At 36.8% G+C, this 18,738-nt stretch overlaps 1 protein-coding gene across 1 annotated transcript; it reads left to right on the forward strand.

Moving 5' to 3' along the window:
• The first annotated feature begins 907 nt into the window (after positions 1 to 907).
• Positions 908 to 18,446, forward strand: LOC146138379 (myeloperoxidase-like). Its single transcript, XM_083394582.1, has 24 exons — positions 908 to 971; positions 1,537 to 1,687; positions 2,575 to 2,662; positions 3,267 to 3,429; positions 4,737 to 4,887; positions 5,306 to 5,408; positions 5,671 to 5,836; positions 6,449 to 6,503; positions 7,057 to 7,163; positions 7,821 to 7,967; positions 8,470 to 8,604; positions 8,692 to 8,811; positions 9,291 to 9,422; positions 9,950 to 10,077; positions 10,452 to 10,565; positions 11,739 to 11,896; positions 12,302 to 12,435; positions 13,620 to 13,779; positions 14,191 to 14,360; positions 14,774 to 14,974; positions 15,803 to 16,033; positions 16,497 to 16,618; positions 17,228 to 17,354; positions 18,355 to 18,446. Exons 1-24 carry the CDS (start codon positions 908 to 910, stop codon positions 18,369 to 18,371), a joined length of 3,144 nt encoding a protein of 1,047 aa, XP_083250708.1. The 3' UTR covers positions 18,372 to 18,446.
• Positions 18,447 to 18,738: the final 292 nt, after the last annotated feature.

Genomic DNA, 18,738 nt, shown 5'->3' on the forward strand with positions numbered 1-18,738 from the left:
CCGTTATTTCGTGTTTTCGCTACTCGTTAAACAAACATGATAAAAAACACGCACCAAGGCAAGGAATCCTTCCCCTAGTTGGTTTGAACAGCTTCAAGTATAAAGCAAACAGTTCTGCTCGTCAAAACACTTGTGAATGTATTTCCGCGAAAAAAACGATTTTATACAGGTGGAAAAATACAATCGTTGGCAACTCTTTATGGCCCTTCGAGGAGATCGTATTCGTAACTGCAAGTGCGACAGAACAAACTAATTGCTTTCTTTCCATTCAACTTGGTTAGGCGCCGCGATTTGGAAAACCTCGAATTTCGTTAAGAATGCCTTGGAATTTCTCTTAACCTTTACATGTTGACGTAAATAAATAAAAAAGGTTAAATTGGCGCTGGAAAACCCTTTCCATGTTACATTTTAACGGTTGACATATAAGTGTGGGCTCGTTACATTCAGCTCAAATGTGTGCGACCTAGGTGAAGCAGCAACACAGTAGCGATTTTAGATGTTTACTTCGTCATTTCCCGTTGATGATTTAACATTTTCGTCCGTTTTCCTTCAGGACCGCACAATGCACACCTTTGCTCTACTGCGGAACGGTTTAGTTTATTTAAATAAGAGCTTTCGTAAAGTTATCGCTATTCGTCATACTATTGTAACCCAATTGGAAAGATAAAGTAGAGCAGGTTATAGAAAATAAACATGTGTTGGTTCCTTTGCGTGGAAATGTCGAGTAGTTTTATTTAGCCTTCTCTTTCGACGAAATATGACACAACTGTTTTATAAGTTGGTAGAAACGATTAGATTTTGTCCGTTTACTTTCTGGCAACAATGTTTTGTTTTGGTTTGATGTACTTACAGCCGGGTACACGTTAGTTTCAAACAGAATAGCATATTCAGACTATTTGAGATCGACATGATCATCAAGGATCTATTGCTTGGCATTTTGACTGTGGCTACCCTTTGCAGTAATGCGCGAGGTAAGCCAACAGGAGGTAGGCAAATAGGGCCAGCATTTAGGTTGGCATAAACTCAAAAACTTAAAAAAAATAATATAATGACAAAAGAACGTAATGACAAAGAACAATCGTAGGAAATGGCAATTTTTTTGCTGTGGTAAAAACCTAAAACTATATCCATCTTAATTTTCACAAAAAAGTTGTAATTTTGAAAATGTATAAAAATAGACAACTCGCCTTCCATAACGATTATATTACGAATTAAATATAAATAAGAACGAAGGAAACGAATTTAACCGATTATATAATTTTAAACATAGCTTCATTTTTTCTAAACTGGCCTGCAGAACAGTTTTTCTACAGAATATTATTTTCCGAACCTAAGTAAATGAAATGAAAAGTCATATGGGAAAGAATTTCCGCTTTTAAATCATTTTAAACAATAATACGAGTTTTTATTTAAAACTTGCGTGCATATTTTTCGATGAGTCAGTATATTTCTATAAACGTTTATAATATGTTTCTAAAAGTGGTGTAGCCTATATGAACCAGGGCTCGTTTTAACATTTCCTTCGCCCCAACGCAGGTTTGCTGAAGCGGGGATGGTACAACCCAAACAACGGATTTCAGTACGCCCTGACCAAGGAGAAGTTTAACTACGAGAAGGCGCGCGAAGAATGCCAGGGGTGGCATGGAGAACTGGCACACTTCGGTATCAGGGACCAGTTCATTTTCGAGTAAGTTGTTTTTTTGGCGACAAACTTAAGTGTGTGAGGCGATACGAGTTTACGGTATTGAAAACAAGTCTTTCTTAATTGACTTAAAAGTCGAACCAAGTCGAGACATTTTTCTTACAGTGAAAACTGGAATGAGGGAATTGCGAAACTCGTTAAGTTATTCCGATAACGATAACCGATATTTTTACTAATAAGTACCGTCGATCCGCTACCAAATGATGTTATTGCTATATGCCCAAAAATAAATTAAATAAATTTTTAACACTAAAAGATTTTTTTCCCTAGTTGATTAGGTCTAATTTTGCTGTAGCGTTAAGAGATTTAGTTACCTCCAATTTTTAAACAACAGTTGCACTGAATTGGGAATTACTGGTAAAATTTGTGTCTGGTGGAACTGATGCTACCCTATAGTATGGGACGACTACCGATAAACTTGGTATTTTGTATTCGCGTTGATCCAATATTATCGAAAATGTCGAACTGAAGTTTTTAGGTTTTTAAATATCAAGTATTATGACAAGGTTTTTTTTTAAATAGAACATGTGTGCAATTCATTCACTGTGTTGCTTTTAAATTGTTCGTTTAGTTTTGTACCGAATCCTTTTGGTCTGCCTGATTATCTTTTACCTAACGGCAGCAGTCACATCAGTCAAGGTGTTTTTTGTTTGATCGTGCCTATAGTGTCGCTATGCGCACAGTAGGATTGGCGTCGCTATAGATAGACAGATGATAATTGCCTGTAAAACTTTATTTTACTACATCAGCTAAGGTAAACTTTATCAAGTCTATGTTGTGTCATACAAACCAAAGTTTTGGGGATACTTCTAATACACATTGTTTTAGCAGTTGGTAAAGTCTCTGAGCAACATGACCTTTTGAACTTTCAGGAAGTTAACAAAGCAATTTCAAGACGAGGAAATCTGGATTGGACTTGATGACCAAGAACGCGAAGGAAAATTCGTTTGGAACGACGGGGTAAGATTGTGTTCCATAGAACCTTTCTTAGAGTTGGGATTGTTTTTCAGTTTTTTAAAATATCGACGTTTTTGTTGGGGCCTACTGGAGAAGAATAACACATTTTATGTTAAACTGTTTGAATTAACTATACTTAACTATGGTTAGAACGGAAAGAAATGAATAGTTGGCAAAACTCAATCTATTGTTACGACCCTATGAAAGTTGCTATTTCGAGTTTTGGATCTGGGAAATGGCTACAAAAATGTAATGATACAATGACAACAAAATATTAAAGATTAAACTCAGCCTGCAAAATATTATATTTCATATCAGATGAACCCTAATCACTTTTTGTGCAAAAGGACCATTACAAAACTCTTATTGTTAGTCTCATGTAGTAAAATATATATAGCTTAAATTAAAATTATAGCACAACAAATTCATGCCAAATGTACTATTCAATCAGATTTTGTCAACGCTGCTCAATGAAAAAGTTCCAACTCGCGCCTTCTTTGTAAGATTTCTTGCCGTAGCATGACCCCCTTTTTAAATGGTGGCAAAGTAAAATCACATTTTGACGCCAATTTCAATGAAAACAAAACTCTAACGATTCGTTCTCCAGCTGCCTATCAGAAGTTCGTGGAAGAAATTCTGGCATAAGGGCGAGCCGGGCAGCGCCGGCGATTGCGTTGTGCTGTCCAACTGGCCGTGCCGCCACGATAAGCGCAAACTCTGGGCACAGGACTGTGAAGTGGAGAGGTTCGGTCTGTGTGAGCTGAAAGTGGGTAAGTACCGGACACTTTTATATTTGTTGTATTTGTTTGTTGCTAGAATGCGTACACGTACAGTAGCAAAGCATCAACGAAGAACCACAAAATAGTTATCGAGTCAGTTGACCCTGTTGTATAAGCAAGTCATTTTAAATCACTTAAGTCCAAGTCCTGTTATATGAAATATAACTTTTCTAAGTCAAAGATTTTTGAATAAATAAAACTCAGGCCCCAATCCAAGCCACCAGATTCACAATTTAAGCCCCAGTTAAGTCATAATTAGAGCAAGTGATTTCCAATCAACTCCCTGTAATGAAAGTTAGGGGTTAAGTCATTAAAATTGAAAACAACAAACAAAACATAGATTATAAGCAAAAATTAGGATGATTAAACGATTTTAAAAACAATTGCTTATTATTGATAACACTTTATTTTAACCCAAGTTATTTCTAAAAACATAGTTAAGTCAAGTCAAGGCTTTACTTCCCACGAATTAAGTCAAGTTTAGTGTTTTGCAAAAATAAGTAAAATAAAGTGAAGTCAGGTCCATTGTAAACGATGATTTAAGTGCAATTGACTGAAATCAATACAACACTGGTAAGTTGATTGGTGCGCCTGCCGTTTGTCGCAGGATCGCTTAATTGGTATCTAGTGCGCCCTGTCTATGCTGGTCGTATACGTCGCTGTTAGTCGATCAGGTCATCACGGAAGTTTTGTTTGAAACAATTGATTCGCAGCGCTGTTCTGATTAGAGATTGGCGTCGGTTTGTTACCCCTTTAACTGCGGATGCTTGCTGCGATTCATGTCTAACAACAATTAAACAGTTCAACGTCAGTGTGGTTTCCCGTTATGTGTCGTCTTAGACATTTGTAAAGCAAGGGCGAAATATGCTTATCAATTTTATCGTTCAACAGTATCAATCAACAAATTGATTTTGGTTACTCTATTTCTTTGGATAACTGATTGTCGGTGTTTTAGGTTGACATTTCGAACTCTAGTAAATTTTGCCTTTCGCTAAAACCTCATCTTACACAATTTTATTCTAACTGGGTTTTTAAAAATAAAAAATAATACACATCAAGTGGAAGGTTATTGTGTGCACTCACATCTCACAAGTTACTATAAAGTTTGGTCGGCACAATTCTGGTCAAAGTCAAAACATTTTCATTACATACTTGAGCAGAATTTGTTTACCACAGAACCAAATAAGTTAGTGTTGTGGTAATGCAAGCAGCTTTGTATAAAAAGTTCTAAAATACGTTTAAATACAGTGACCAACAAGTTAACAAACGCTTCAAAATCTTTCGTCCTTTTATTTTAGGTACGCCACCGGCTTATATGCAGCACACGACGAACGGAATAACATATGCGCTGGTCACCATGCAAACCACCTATGCACAGGCTAAGATCCAATGTGAAAATTGGGACGGTTACTTGGCAGTGGACCCCGTACTCGATGAGACCATAGCCCAGTAAGACAACTCGCTATTTTTAATCCCGTGCCGTTTGTAAACTTATGCGTGTCGTACGACTTTTCAACCACCACGTCGTTTGTCTTTATTGCCAACAAGCTTGTGACACGTTACAAAAAAAAAACTTGTCAACCAATTGGAGATGTCAACATTGACGCAGTTTTTGGCACAGTTTTAAACTCTCTGAAGCACAAGGCTTGGCACGTAACTTTTGCGCCAAACGGTTTGGGTCGGTACGCAACTTTTGACATAAATTATTTACCGCCTACTTGTTCAGGCTATATATTTATAAAAAAATGTCCTATGGAACTTTCAATCAAGGGTTGTGACGCTCTCAACTCATTTCACGCTTTTAAGCCATTGTTGCTCGCAATTTGTAAGGCTACGTACAGAAAAATATACAAAATCCTTTTAACAGATTCTTGATGGATGAATTCAGTTTCATGGAGATGGAATACCCGAGTCCGTGGGTTGGACTTAACGATATCCAGAACGAAGGAACATTTGAGTTTGAGTCATTGGTAAATTAAGTTTTTAATTCAAAGCAGCATTTCCTCCTAGATATCGATGCTTCTAAAAAATGGTAAATTACTTGTAGAAAGCTCCTAAACTTCTCATAATGAGTTTAATTTTTAGCCTAATATATAAAAATAAACGCTACTGTATGTTTTTAATTTCAACAGTCAAATTGTTAGACGCAATAAAAATATATCAGGCATTACAGTACCTAAACAGAGGAGAAAGCACCTATAGTAAAACTTATATGCCATATTATTAAACCAGGCCGGAGGCCCGCCACCAACTTACGATTTCGACGCAAGTAAGGTACAAAGTAACAGCAACAGGAGCGACTGCGCAGCATTCTTCAGCAGAACCAACGGGGAAATCAGAATGACTCGCTGCAATCGAAAATATGCAATTTTGTGCCAGAAGCCTGTTGTACAGACAGGTGCGTTCGTTGTGCATATAAGTAAACTCGAAAAGAAATGGATCTAGTTAGTTAACACATCCTACTGCATTTTAGCACTTGCCCCTGGCTTTAATTTTTTTTATTAAATTGCCTTTATTCTTACTTGGCCTAATAAAGTACAAATAGGATTATTATTAAAAAGCAACTCTATTTTGCAAGTGTCACCCCATTTAAGTGTTTTAATTAGACAAATACGGCGACTAACTAATAGTTTTTTTTAATATTTACACAACCATGAGTTAGAATTACCAGGATCGCCACTTTATACTTTGTAGGCCATTTAAAAACAACAGGGTTGATACACTTTTTTAATTAAAGCAACTAATGCTATAAATAACCTAATAACTTGTATTTCTTCGCAAACAAGTCTCGTAAAGTATAAGTGGAACTTAGAATTTTAATAAGTAAAAAAATATCCCATACCATTTAGAAGACCCAATTTGCTTTGTTAAGGAACATTAACTGTAATGTATCGTTCTGGGGACTGAACTGCATGACGACGCCATTGCAAAATGCGGTTTTAGGACAGATTTGACCGCAAGCGTGGCAAGGGTTTCGTCTGTTTTAAACGATTTGCGTTTTGTCTGACAGATGACACCTTTCCGGACAACAGCTGCCTGCCTCAAGTGGGACCTTGCAACAACACGTAAGCACAATGTGGAATGTGTGGGCAATATTATAATGGAGATTTGTGGGTCGCTTTTGTATTGTGGTATTTCGTTGCTTTAATACAGTGGTTTCCAATATGGGGGGTCGCAAGAGGTTGTCATGGGGTGTTGCCGTGTACTTTTGTTAAACGAAAAAGTGACGAGAAAAAACAAACAATATAAACTACAAATTTAGCTGTTAAAAGAGCACGAACAACCGCTAATCTAACGATTGTGTTGTTTTGATTTACTGGTAAACCCGTCTATTATATAGTAGCTGAAGCAGAACATTAAAATGACCCATTATTGTCTTGACCTATTAAAGCGTCCTTTAACGTAACAATAAACTTCCATCTTGGAATGCAATTAACGCTCAAAATGTTTAAAGTGTTCTTGTGACTTTTTCACTCTCTAAAAAAATATCTCAGTCGATCGCAATCAAACATAAGTTGGCTATACACCTGGTATAACTCAAACGTATGCAGTTGGTTAAACCGTATGCTTACCAACCGAGCCCTGTTGTAACCAGCATTTAATTGCTTGTGTTTGTAGGTTCCCGACTTGCGATGGGTCGTGCAATAACAGGCTGGACGAACGCAGGGGAATGCGAGGCCGCGCTTTCAAGAGATTGCTGCCAGCTGCTTATGCAAACGGACAAGGTAGGTTAATGGCCGTTGGCCAATGGCAAGTTATATTAACCTGTTATATATACTGTATTATATCTTTATCAAGTGGTATTTTTGATACGATTTTGAATTGCTCTAGATCACGCGTGCTAAAAAATAGGGGTCTTGCGAAAGTTCCTAAAAACCCTAAAAGTGGTGTAGCTTGGTCCACAAGGTTTATAATAACTGATCTAGAATACTTATTTAAACCATTTTTAATTTTAGACCATTGTTAATGGGGAATTTAAAACTTGATTAATCACACCTTAAGCAACCTTTTTATTTTTCCTAAACATTTCACAATAATTGATCTAGAATAACTGTTTAGAGCAGTGTTTATTTTAATGAGGAATTCGTTAAACACTTTATTAATCACACAGGAAACCCTTGTTTATTTTGCCTAAACATTATATGATAACTATTTCACAGAAAATCTCTTGTGTGCAGGAAGTGATCAGTAACTGCGACAAATTAAATTTGTCAATAAGTTTCAAACAGTAAACTATACCTATATAAATTTTTGTTATCAAAAGTCGGTTGGAAGGTCCGTAAAGCAACACTGTATAGTAGGCTCAGGAAAAGGTTATTATTTTTTTTTAAAGGTTTCCTAATTACAAAAATAGTTGTCTTTAAAAAACCCAACGTTGACAGACAACCCTCGCGACGCTGATGACCTGCCGTCCCCCCGCGCAGTGACCCAGGCAATTCGAGACACAGAAAACCCAAGTTCGGGCATCGCTGATAACTCCCTCGTCATTTGGGGACAACTTCTTGCCCACGATCTCTCTAGAACTCCAGGTGAGAAGCTTACATTCCTGCAAAATTTTGACCTGAGCTGACCATACACTTTTTTAAGTATTTCTTTCAAGATTTTAAGCGGGTTATTAAACGAGAGTTTTCAATAATGGCAAATTCTTGATTTATACTCTGGTCTCATTCAAAACCACCAGGTTTTCAGAAAAAATATTTTGCATTTAACACACCCCTAACAAAACATTAGGCGCGAAATTCCTTAATGTACTTTAAATTTCCATTGACGCTAATCAATTTTAGTAAATATAACATTTTGTTCATTTTAACTGTAAAAACAGATATGACAAAAGTAACATAAGTCATTTATTTTATAATATAAGTCATTTATAATAAACTGTATATGAACAGAAATACCAAAGTCAACCTTAATAATGAATTATTAATTATTCCTGGTTATCTAACTGAATTTAGTTAGTATATTCAAAGAGCTTAAGGTGTTTTGACAAAGTGTTGGCCTTTTTGTGACACTTTGCTTTGGATTTTGCAGAGAGCAGTGTTACCTGCACTTGCGGTTCGTCGGACCCCGAATGCTTTAACATCGCTATTGGTGACGATGATCCAATGAAAACAGAACTGGACTGTCTTGTGTTCACAAGAAGCAGACCAATCGACGATGTCAACTGTGAGTTGCTATTTCCGTCGCTCGATAAAAACTTTGACAGATTTGCTCTCGTGAAAATCGCAACTTAAAAATGTTCTTCAATGACAGGTCAAAGCAACGTTCGCCAACAGGAAAACCTTGAGAGCGCCTACATCGATGCCAGTTTTGCTTATGGAAGCACAGCAGAACACGCAGCTGCACTGCGCGCGACAGAAGCGAGTAAACCAGGTAATGTCTTCTTTTCTATAAGTATGGTGCATAAATATGTTTCTCTCTACGCTTCTTTGACATCACCTTGCGAAATGTGCGTTGTTTTTCAGAAGAAAAAAAAACAAGTTCTGAAATTGTTTCTCTAATGGTAAACACATTTAACGTCCACTCTTATTTCTGATTAGATGAATTCAACTTGTAAACACTTTGTTATAAAATCTTTAAAGCACTTTACTGCTTACAACACAGCGTTCCCGTTTAGGCAGCGAAATCAGTCAATTGAGAAGATTTTTTGTATCATTAAAGGCATTTTTCAACAAAATTCGAACTTAAGACTTTTCTCAAAAGACCCGAATGTTTGAGACCGTGAGTTCAACTGGTGTTCTATAAGAATTCGGGGTACCTTCTGTAATCAAATGGTACTGCCAAAATGGAGGAGTTACTTTTAGCTTTAAGTTGATTTCACAACTACATTGGTCAAACGTAATGTTTTTAAGGTGAACTGTTGGTTGGCAACACAAGTTCGCCGGATCCGAACAGCTTGCCGTTTGAGACAGTCGTCCACAGTGACGTGGAAACGGATTGCCCCGTTATTCACAAGCCGGTTAATAAACCTTGTTTTGCTGCTGGTAAGTAACCGTTGTGCGTGTTGGCGTACTTTATCATCTTTTGGGAACCAACATAAATGTACGTTCGCTCACGTAACAAAAATGTACGTTGTTTTAAGCAACAGATGACAGATGCAACGCAGCTGGGTGTTTTATTAATAGCTGTTGTGGTAATTCGGTCCATTGTGTGATACATGACTCATGGGATTTTACATGCCTATTTTGATAGCACTTTCATGATTTCAACACTATCATTTTTTATTAAATAAAACCTATCTGATCGAAAAGCATGTTCAGTGAGATGCTAAATTATACTTTTATTACGTAAGGTCTTCTTTTTTCATGGTTGCCAAATGCAAATCAATCATACTTGTCAGATGATCAAATAGCCTTTTACTTTTCCAGTAAGAGATAACTGGTTGATTATATCACTGTGATGGCTTTGTGTCAAAAACCCAGAACCAAGAAAATTGTACCTTTTTCTAAATATAGAACGAAGAACTTTTATCAAGCGCTTCACAATTAATGTTATTAAATCACATTACCAGGCGATCCACGTGTCAGCGAGCAGCCAGGTTTAACCGCAAACCATCTGGCCATTGTTCGCAAGCACAACCAGATTGTCGCAGAACTACGTACCCTGAACCCGACGTGGAATAGTGAGAAACTTTACGAGGTAACACGTCGACGTTTATGAAGTATGGTCAATAAAGAAGACCACAACCTCTCTCCTCGATTTTTCACTCATTTTTCCGCAATATTCGTAAATAGGTCGTCAATAATTAGTTGAATAGTGAAAGAAAGAAATCATATATGTCTAATATTTTAGCAATATATATCACATCACGTTTTTGCAAGGTTTACTTAAAACTTTTGAGCCCCGTTATGTTATTTAAGTGTTCCTTGAAAGTTTTGCAACAGAATTAAGTTTGTTTGAAACGTTTGGAAACAACATGCAGAAAAGTAAAAAAAAACGAAAGAAATCGACCATTGTTTTTTACTTTTTTTGCTGTTTTATTCTTTAACTGTCATGTTGCTTTGTTGTTTAAGACTGCGCGAAGTATTGTGGCCGCGTTTACCCAGCATATCACCTACAACGAATTCTTGCCGACTGTGCTCGGGCCGCTATTAATGAAACGATTTGGACTGGAACTCACAGAAAAAGTAAGAGGAGCCGAAACATCTTGGGGCAACTGCTGTATGTTGTTGTCTGTGCTGCCAAACCTCAGAAACACAAAACGAAATATGTAGGTTTTTATTAACTTATCTAGATGGGGGTTTTCATTCCATTGTATGCTTGGAAGACCATGCCGAATTCAAACAACTCTTAAAAACCTCTCCAGATAAACAATTGGCATATTCTCGGAGTTAATTTCAAAATTAAGAAAAAAAGAATTAACTGCAACTTTCTCGATTTACTAGCAACGAAGTGAATAGTCACTGTCCGTATATAAGATATTTAAACAAAATAAATATAATAACTGCTCAGCTGGTAACTATATTTTATACTTTATAGACAAATTCTGTCAATCTAGAGTAGACCAAGCACTATGTGTTAAGTTTATTCACACCTTTTAATTGATAAACAATTCCATTTTTCATTTTTAAGATGTATCGTAAAATTTTATCAAAGGTTGTTGAAGGTTTAACAGAAGATCTGAGGTAAAACGCGTGTTGTCTAAATTTTAAAAGTCACCTTAAAATGTGTTTTTCGGACCAAGCCCGAGTTGTTGTTTGGTTTAAAAATAGTCCCGAATCATATTGTTAAAGACTTGTGATTTGCGTCCGGCATCTGATTAAGATATATTTCTATTGTTTTATTATTTAAATCGCTTTGCATTCTATCGTCTGTTTGTACGACTACAGTTAATCGACTATAAAAGGTGGCACACAATCACAGGAAATATCTCACTCGCAAAACAGTGTACAGATACAACATGTCCGAGCCTTTCCGTATCGTTTTACTAACCCCTCATCTTCCGGTTAACGTATAGTCTCGAGGTGACATGTACAGCAATTGAATAATCACCCGGGTTAGCCTCTAACAACATGAACAGCTTATTTCATTTTGTATTTTTTTTAAATGTTTGCCAAAAGAAAAACATTTCTGTCAGCTACTCAACCGAAAATCACTTAAAATAGCAGTTTATTTTAAAAATATTATCTTACACGGTAACCGTATTAGAAAATTTTGTTATTATTTAAGTTATTGGTGAAAAACGTTTCAGCAAAAAGGTTTCAATCTAACAAGAGTTTTTGAACATTTTGATTGGTTCACAGTTGACTAAAAAACTTACTGGATGTTTTTTAAGTTAACTACAATTCTAATTTAACTAGGAATTCTACTACGGCTATAATGCCAAATTCGACGCGACGATTTCCAATTCTTTCGCTGCGGCCGCTATGCGTTTCGGGCATACGTTGGTCAACGGAAGCCCCAATCGACAAAGCCCAGATTTCAACACAACCGTGGAATCTATGCCGCTGGAGACGCAGTTGAGTCACATTTGATAAGCCATGAACCCTTTGTTCCCTTTGTTCTATTGTGAATAAAAGTGCAAATAAAATTGTTGCTGCATTATCTACACAAAAAATAAGTGCTGAACCTCTTTCAACCGTTTTTTACATTTGCCTTTGATAAATAACTTAATAAGGAAAAAAATTCCCTCCATATAAAGTCATTAGTCTACTCATACTCTATAACCCCGGGTTACTATCCACGTTATATCTCGGTTTACTATCGTTCTTTTCGCACTTCATCTCTCATCTAACCTTAACTCAATCTATACAATTCATAACATATTTTTATTTTTTTGGGGGGTGTACGGTGCTTTAATGAGCGTGACCTTCAATGACAACAAATAAAACCTAACCGACTAAACGTGTTTGTTCACCCGAAGCTTCTTCAACAACGAGCCGTTTTACCAAGATGACGCCGAAGGCTCGATTTTGAGGGGAATGCTCAACGACAAAGCTCTCAAATACGACTCCGTCATCGTTACTCCACTCCTCGATCAGCTCTTTGTCGAAGACGGTGGGTAAACTCAAATACTAACTTAACTGTTAATGTTTTCTTTGGATACAAACAGGGTAGCTTTTAAAGCAGGAGTTCCCAAACTTTTTGCTGCCCGTACCCCTTTATCAGGTCAGAGCGTTCTTCGTACCCCGAAACAATTCTAATGGAATTTTTCAGATATATATTGCTAACTTACATGGCTTTTGTAGCTCAATTCAACGGTAAACCGGTATTTCACACAAAACTGCAAAAATAAACTAAATGTAAGTTATTTTGTTTGTCACTTCTCAGTAGGTTTTGTTGCTGCTTCATTGATAAAATTCGCTCAAACGATGGTTTGATTATTATACTTAAGGCAACACGTAAATCATCTGCAAAAACACATTATTATACAATGAGATTTCTTACTAAACAACAACAATTATTTGTAGTTGATTGTCTTTTTGTAAATCAAAGACGGCAATGGCATAATATCATTTACAATTCCCTAGCTATGATTTTCGTACCCCTTGATGTTCAATCTCGTACCCCCAAGGGGTACGAGTACCCTCGGTTGGGAACCCCTCTTTTAAAGTCAAACATCGCGAAATACTGAAAGCTCTTTAGCTAATGGTAACAGCAAACAAAAAAATTGAGCTATTGTTTTCATGTGCTTTCCTTTAAAGCAATGTGTCTCAAACTTTTTAAGCTTGTGGCACACTGCTAAACTTAAACGGAAAAGTCAACTTCAACAAAACAACAATATCACAGTTCACAATTGCACTTCATACACGGAAAATCATTAGATATCTTACTGTTATCAGTTTTCTTTAGGATAATGTACCAAGTGATGTTTGTCTACATGCCTAGGCCTATTGCCAATTTATAATACAAATAGGTTAACTTCCATCATCACCAAAATCTTGCGGCACACTTGACGATATCTCGACACGATAAATTTGCCGTGGCACACAGTTTGGGAATCACTGCTTTTAACGGTGCTGCCGGTGTTAGTATATAAATAATTAAATCGATAGATAATAACCGTTGAACCATCTACCCCACATAAACCAGACGTAAAATACTAATCCATTTTTTTTGTATGTTTTACAAATGCGGCGTTTTTGCTCTTGTTATGTGCCATTATAAAGTTTACCTCCCCTATGTACGTCGCATATAATTCTTTAGAAAAAGAACGAGTTTACAAGTTCAGATATCTGCAGGCAATCAATTCGGCGGAGACCTGCTGGCCTTTAACCTGCAAAGAGGCCGCGATCATGGACTCCCGTCTTATTTGGAGTTCCGGCGTTTCTGCGGACTTAAGCAAGATCTGTCGGACATTCCGCAAAACGTCCAAGATAGCTTGCTCGAAGTCTACGAAGGGTGCGTTTAAGTTATTCGTGACTGTTAGGCATCAAAGATATGCCATAAAGAATCGTTTAGTTGAGACGCACTAACGATGTAAACTTCAACAAAGCATATCGCCCTGCTAAGAGTATATAGTCTACTGATAATATGAAGACAGATGATCATCAGTGTGCCGCGAGGCAAAAAAGTTTGAGAACCACTGCTGTAAGCTTTTGATTTGTGAGGCTGTTTGTCGGAGACTTTAACATGACAGTTTAAATGTTTTTGTTTTGGTTAGTATTGCAAGTATGATACCGTTGTTATAAAAAAATTGTCCCCTGTACCTTTAAATATATTTTGCACATACTGGAGAGAAAAATGGCTAGACGTTGTAGTTAGACGCATATCTCAGTCCAGGATACCGTTTTAGGTTGTTCTATTTTACAGGGACGAAAGTCTCATTGACTTGTTTATCGGTGGCATCTCAGAAAATAGCGTTAAAGACGGAATTCTTGGCCCAACTTTTGCTTGCATTATTGCCTATCAGTTCCGTGATCTTAGAAGGGGCGACGCCAACTGGTACGAGAATGGGGCATCGTTCCGCAAGTTTACAAGAGGTAGAAATTCCTATTTGAATATATTGTTTGGCCCTAAGTTTTTGAGTAACAAGTGTAGTAAAACTTGCACTAAATTGCTCTGGTGAACTAAACACGTACTTCGGGAAACATATTACAAAATCGGAAAGCATATTCCAAAAATTTTAAGTCACTAGCTATTTTCTTAGGAAACTTTATATAAAATAGTAAATACTCACAGAAGAGATACAGAAGAAATTCTGTTCAAAGTGTTTTTCTTTTTAATTTGACTCCACAACATAAACATCCTAAATTGACCATAATATTTAAAAGGTAGCTTTAATAGTTCCCTTACACCTGTTTCCATTAAATTTGTTCAAAATCTTATAACATATACTTTGGTTAAAGATAGAGCGACAAGTGAATATGCTTCATCACAAATCTATTTGCTTCAGCTCAACTTCGCTCCATCAAGGAAATGACGTTGGCCAGATTGGTTTGTGACGTAAGCAGTACCATGGAGACTATTCAACCTTTGGCCATGAAGCAAGACACGGTCGATGGAAATTCTAGGGTTGCTTGTTCTGATATTCCGACCCTGGATCTTTCTCCGTGGCAGGAAAATGCAGCGAGTGCGATGAAAGACAAGGATGCTGGTAGGTATAGACTTAGTTGGCCGAATGCATCTGCTGCACCTTTCTAGTTTACTATTCATTGGGGTATTGCCAAGTTGTGCTCCACAAAACATGGAAGTAAAACAGTATAACCTATACTAACTTACTAAAGGGGTTTGCGGAATAAGTTATTAATTTGTCAGATTTGGTATGCAAATTTACGCTGTAAACATACATATAACGATTTATCCTCCGAAAATCCAAGCTATAAAGTCGGGCCGCAAGCTATAAAAGTAAATAACTTAACTATACACAGGAGTGAGAATCTAATGTGATTATCTGCTCCAAAATCATAGTTTGTTTTATTCAGCATCAAAACAACCTAATTGCCCTGCGGTTTTAGCATATAAGCAATACAAACCGAATGACAAAATCGACCTAGAGGATGTACCCTAGACCATTAAAACCGCTATTCAAAATAAATATTCAAAACCTTAAACCGCTATTCAAAATAAAGCTCCCCTAAGAATGCACCTGTAAGTTCGTCATAAAACGAAGAAAGTATATACCACCTCCTCAAAATTTTAAGGTTTTCAGCGTCTTTTTTTAATAGCAAATTATTAGTAATCTATTTTGCTGAATGATTTTTTCATAAAAAACGTTTTGAATATATATGCAGTTGCAGTAAATAACAGAGTTCACTCAGACCGCATTGTGAGTTGTGACGCAATAATAAGGAACTGTACACTTCAGTCAAAGTTTTGGTATTCTTCATTTTCCGGCCTGCTGCCACACATTGAACTTCATAGGGAGATTATAAAGGATTTATTTTCACAGTTTTTATTTTAATTCTACTGCTTCATTCAACAGACCTAGAGTGGACCCTCTGGTTGCCGATTCACCACTTGAACGATAACGTACTACCCCTGTCCCCGTTCTTCGTCATTCAGTTGGAAGCCTCAGTGTATAGACCCGATGACGTTTGCGATGAGGTCAAGGGTCATGAGCTGCGCAAGGTCAAAGGTCACTATCAGGTTAGGTTCCTGTGTCCCGCCGGCTCGATCATGGGAACTGATTTTCCACCGGTCGACGCGAAATACGGTAAGTAAATGAAACCATTTTTTATTCTTTAATTGAATACGATCTGTGGTAAATAAAAATAGTTTTATATAAGACAAATTTTATTTAAAATTTTACGTCGATGTTAAAACGGGTATTTAGTAGAATCTTTTGACACTTTTGTCTTCATGAACGTCAAAACTATGAAAAAATCGATTCTTATCTATACATTTTAAGACCCTTACTCACTAATTAGTGCACTACGTCTCAAATCAGGTTTCAACTATACTAAACCAAATTTGTACTAAAAGCGATAGGCACAATTTGTTCGCTGACTGCAGAATCGTTGACGATTTTAAATCACAAGTAAATCAGTTATAGTTATGCAAAATGCTTTTGGATAAAATCCTACCGACATTTTATTCGTTGGCAAATAAAATAAACAACATATAGCAGACTCATTGGAACTGTTGGCGATTATTTTTCGTGTGGTATATATCTCCAGTGTATTGGACGAGTTGGACAAATCAGGACTCAAGTGCGACCTCAGGTGACGACGATGAAACTTTATCGGGAAGTGGTGCTTGCCTGAAGCCAGTTGCAATTCAGGCGCAATCCGTTGATGGGGTAGGACAGTGGCTCCAAACGTTTTTGGCTTGCGGCACCCTACACAAATTAGAAATAGTTCGCGGCACCCTTGCTCATATTTTTGCTGACTGGTTATCTTTAACGTTACAAAAAACAAGATTGAAACAGCACACTAACTGTGCAACACACCTAGAATGTCGCGGCAGCTCAGTTGAGAACCACTGGGGTAAGAAGACCTGTTATAATCGTGTTTGAAGGCTTCCTGCTACGAAAGTTTGCGTTAACGGCTCTCTTCAATGTCGCTGCGACTGCCTTTTTTAAGAATTAAATATTTTGCTCGAAATAACGCCGTGTTTACGAAATAACTATATTTTGCTCGAAATAACACCTTTTCAAGAAATATCGATTAGGCTCGAAATATCTTATAATGTGAAAAAAAAACTTTAACAATTTTCGTTCAACGAATGGTACGACCCCGACAACCCTTTGCCACCCCCTTAGGAATCGTCAACCTCAGGTTGCGAACCACCGCTCTACGCGGCATCCACAGTATTGTGCCAAGGCAGCGTTTTAAGTCGCCACACCTCTAGACGATTTTTACTTTTTTTTCGTCACCAGTATAGAGCTTGATTTTTCGCTTTTCCGCAGATCCCTGCTCGTGAAACGGGCGACGTGTTTGAGTGTCTGAGTCCTCAGGAAGGCCTGCTTTGCAGAGGTGACCAGCAGGAGTCAGGCCATTGCAAGGACTACAGGGTTCGGTATCTATGCCTTAATGGTGGGTTTACGTCAATTTTTTTCCAAACGATTTTTCGTAGAGATTTTAATGTTATGTGGTTAACAACACTTAAGAAGAAAGCTCTGTTTTTGGTTGAGATCCCATGTTTGAGCTATGTTATGAAGCGCGTTTCACAAATTTTAAATATTTAAAAATAATGCTCAACGAAAATCACACTTTGTTCTAAACTTTTATTATACATTCAAGTAAAAAAAAAAAACTTTTTTATTATATATTTTATACATGTAATAAATACCGTTGTGGGTAGCAAATAGCTATATATCCATGTAGTGTAATGTATGAGCAAAGTTTAATTGGACTGCGACAAACTTTGGACTTAAATTAAACTAGAAATTAAAGTAAAATCTGAGATAGAATCAAATTACAACCAGTTTGGATAAAAGTGAATTTATTTCTCCTGACAATGAGAAGTGTAAAGTGTTGTACGCCTAAATTAACACTTTGCAGGTTAAACATAATTCATCTGCACGACTAAAAACTTGTTCGAATGTAAAAATAAAAACCGCTGTTGGAATAAGTGGCATTTCGGGTAAAAAATCGACAAGAATTATCTAGTTGTCCAAGTCTGGCACTGAGCAAAATACATAGGCTATATTGTTAACCAATGCTGGAGAAAACATATACTTTTTGACATTGTGTTCGTTCCTTGTGAAAAGCAATGCCTGCTGAATAATAATTATACACACGTAATCTATAATAGTAAATATCTACAAGAGACTAGAAACATGTACATATGCCAGGACCGACTAGTAATTCTTAAGATTTATTATTTACAAGTAATTGTTTTAAAGGAAAAACATATTTTCGATTAACTGTTGCAATATGCTAACAATAAAAATCTATTAGTGTAAATCCTTCTTTGATCACTTTTCACACAGAAATTAGAAGAACGTTTTTAAATAGCATTTCACCAAGAAAAATGGTGTTTATTCAAACCAAAAGTCATTTCGCATGAACCAACACCTTGTTTGTTTTGCAGACGTTGGATTGGCCTAAAAAAGACGGGATGCGGACCGTCTATACGCTGTACATACAATGCTTCTGACAAATCTCAGCAATATTATGGTGTAGAGTGGTGCTTTGTACTTCGTTGAAATGCTATGGAATACACATTTACCAACAGGCGAATAAATCACATAGGCTTAAGGCGATTTGCAGTGTTGTATTATTTGGCAATAATATCCGTGTGCAACCTATACAAAAGTATGTCAATACGTTTTTGGAGTAAAAAACAATTCGAGTAGATTGATTAAACGAAGACATTTTGCCATATCAATGGTAAATTCGCAATTTTGTACATAACGGATAGATAACGACGGCCATGAAACAAAAATACGAATGAGTAAAGTAAAACCAGTTTTAA

Source organism: Ascidiella aspersa, chromosome 7 (genome assembly GCF_963924565.1).
Source record: "Ascidiella aspersa chromosome 7, kaAscAspe10.2, whole genome shotgun sequence".
NCBI classification, from domain to species: domain Eukaryota; kingdom Metazoa; phylum Chordata; class Ascidiacea; order Phlebobranchia; family Ascidiidae; genus Ascidiella; species Ascidiella aspersa.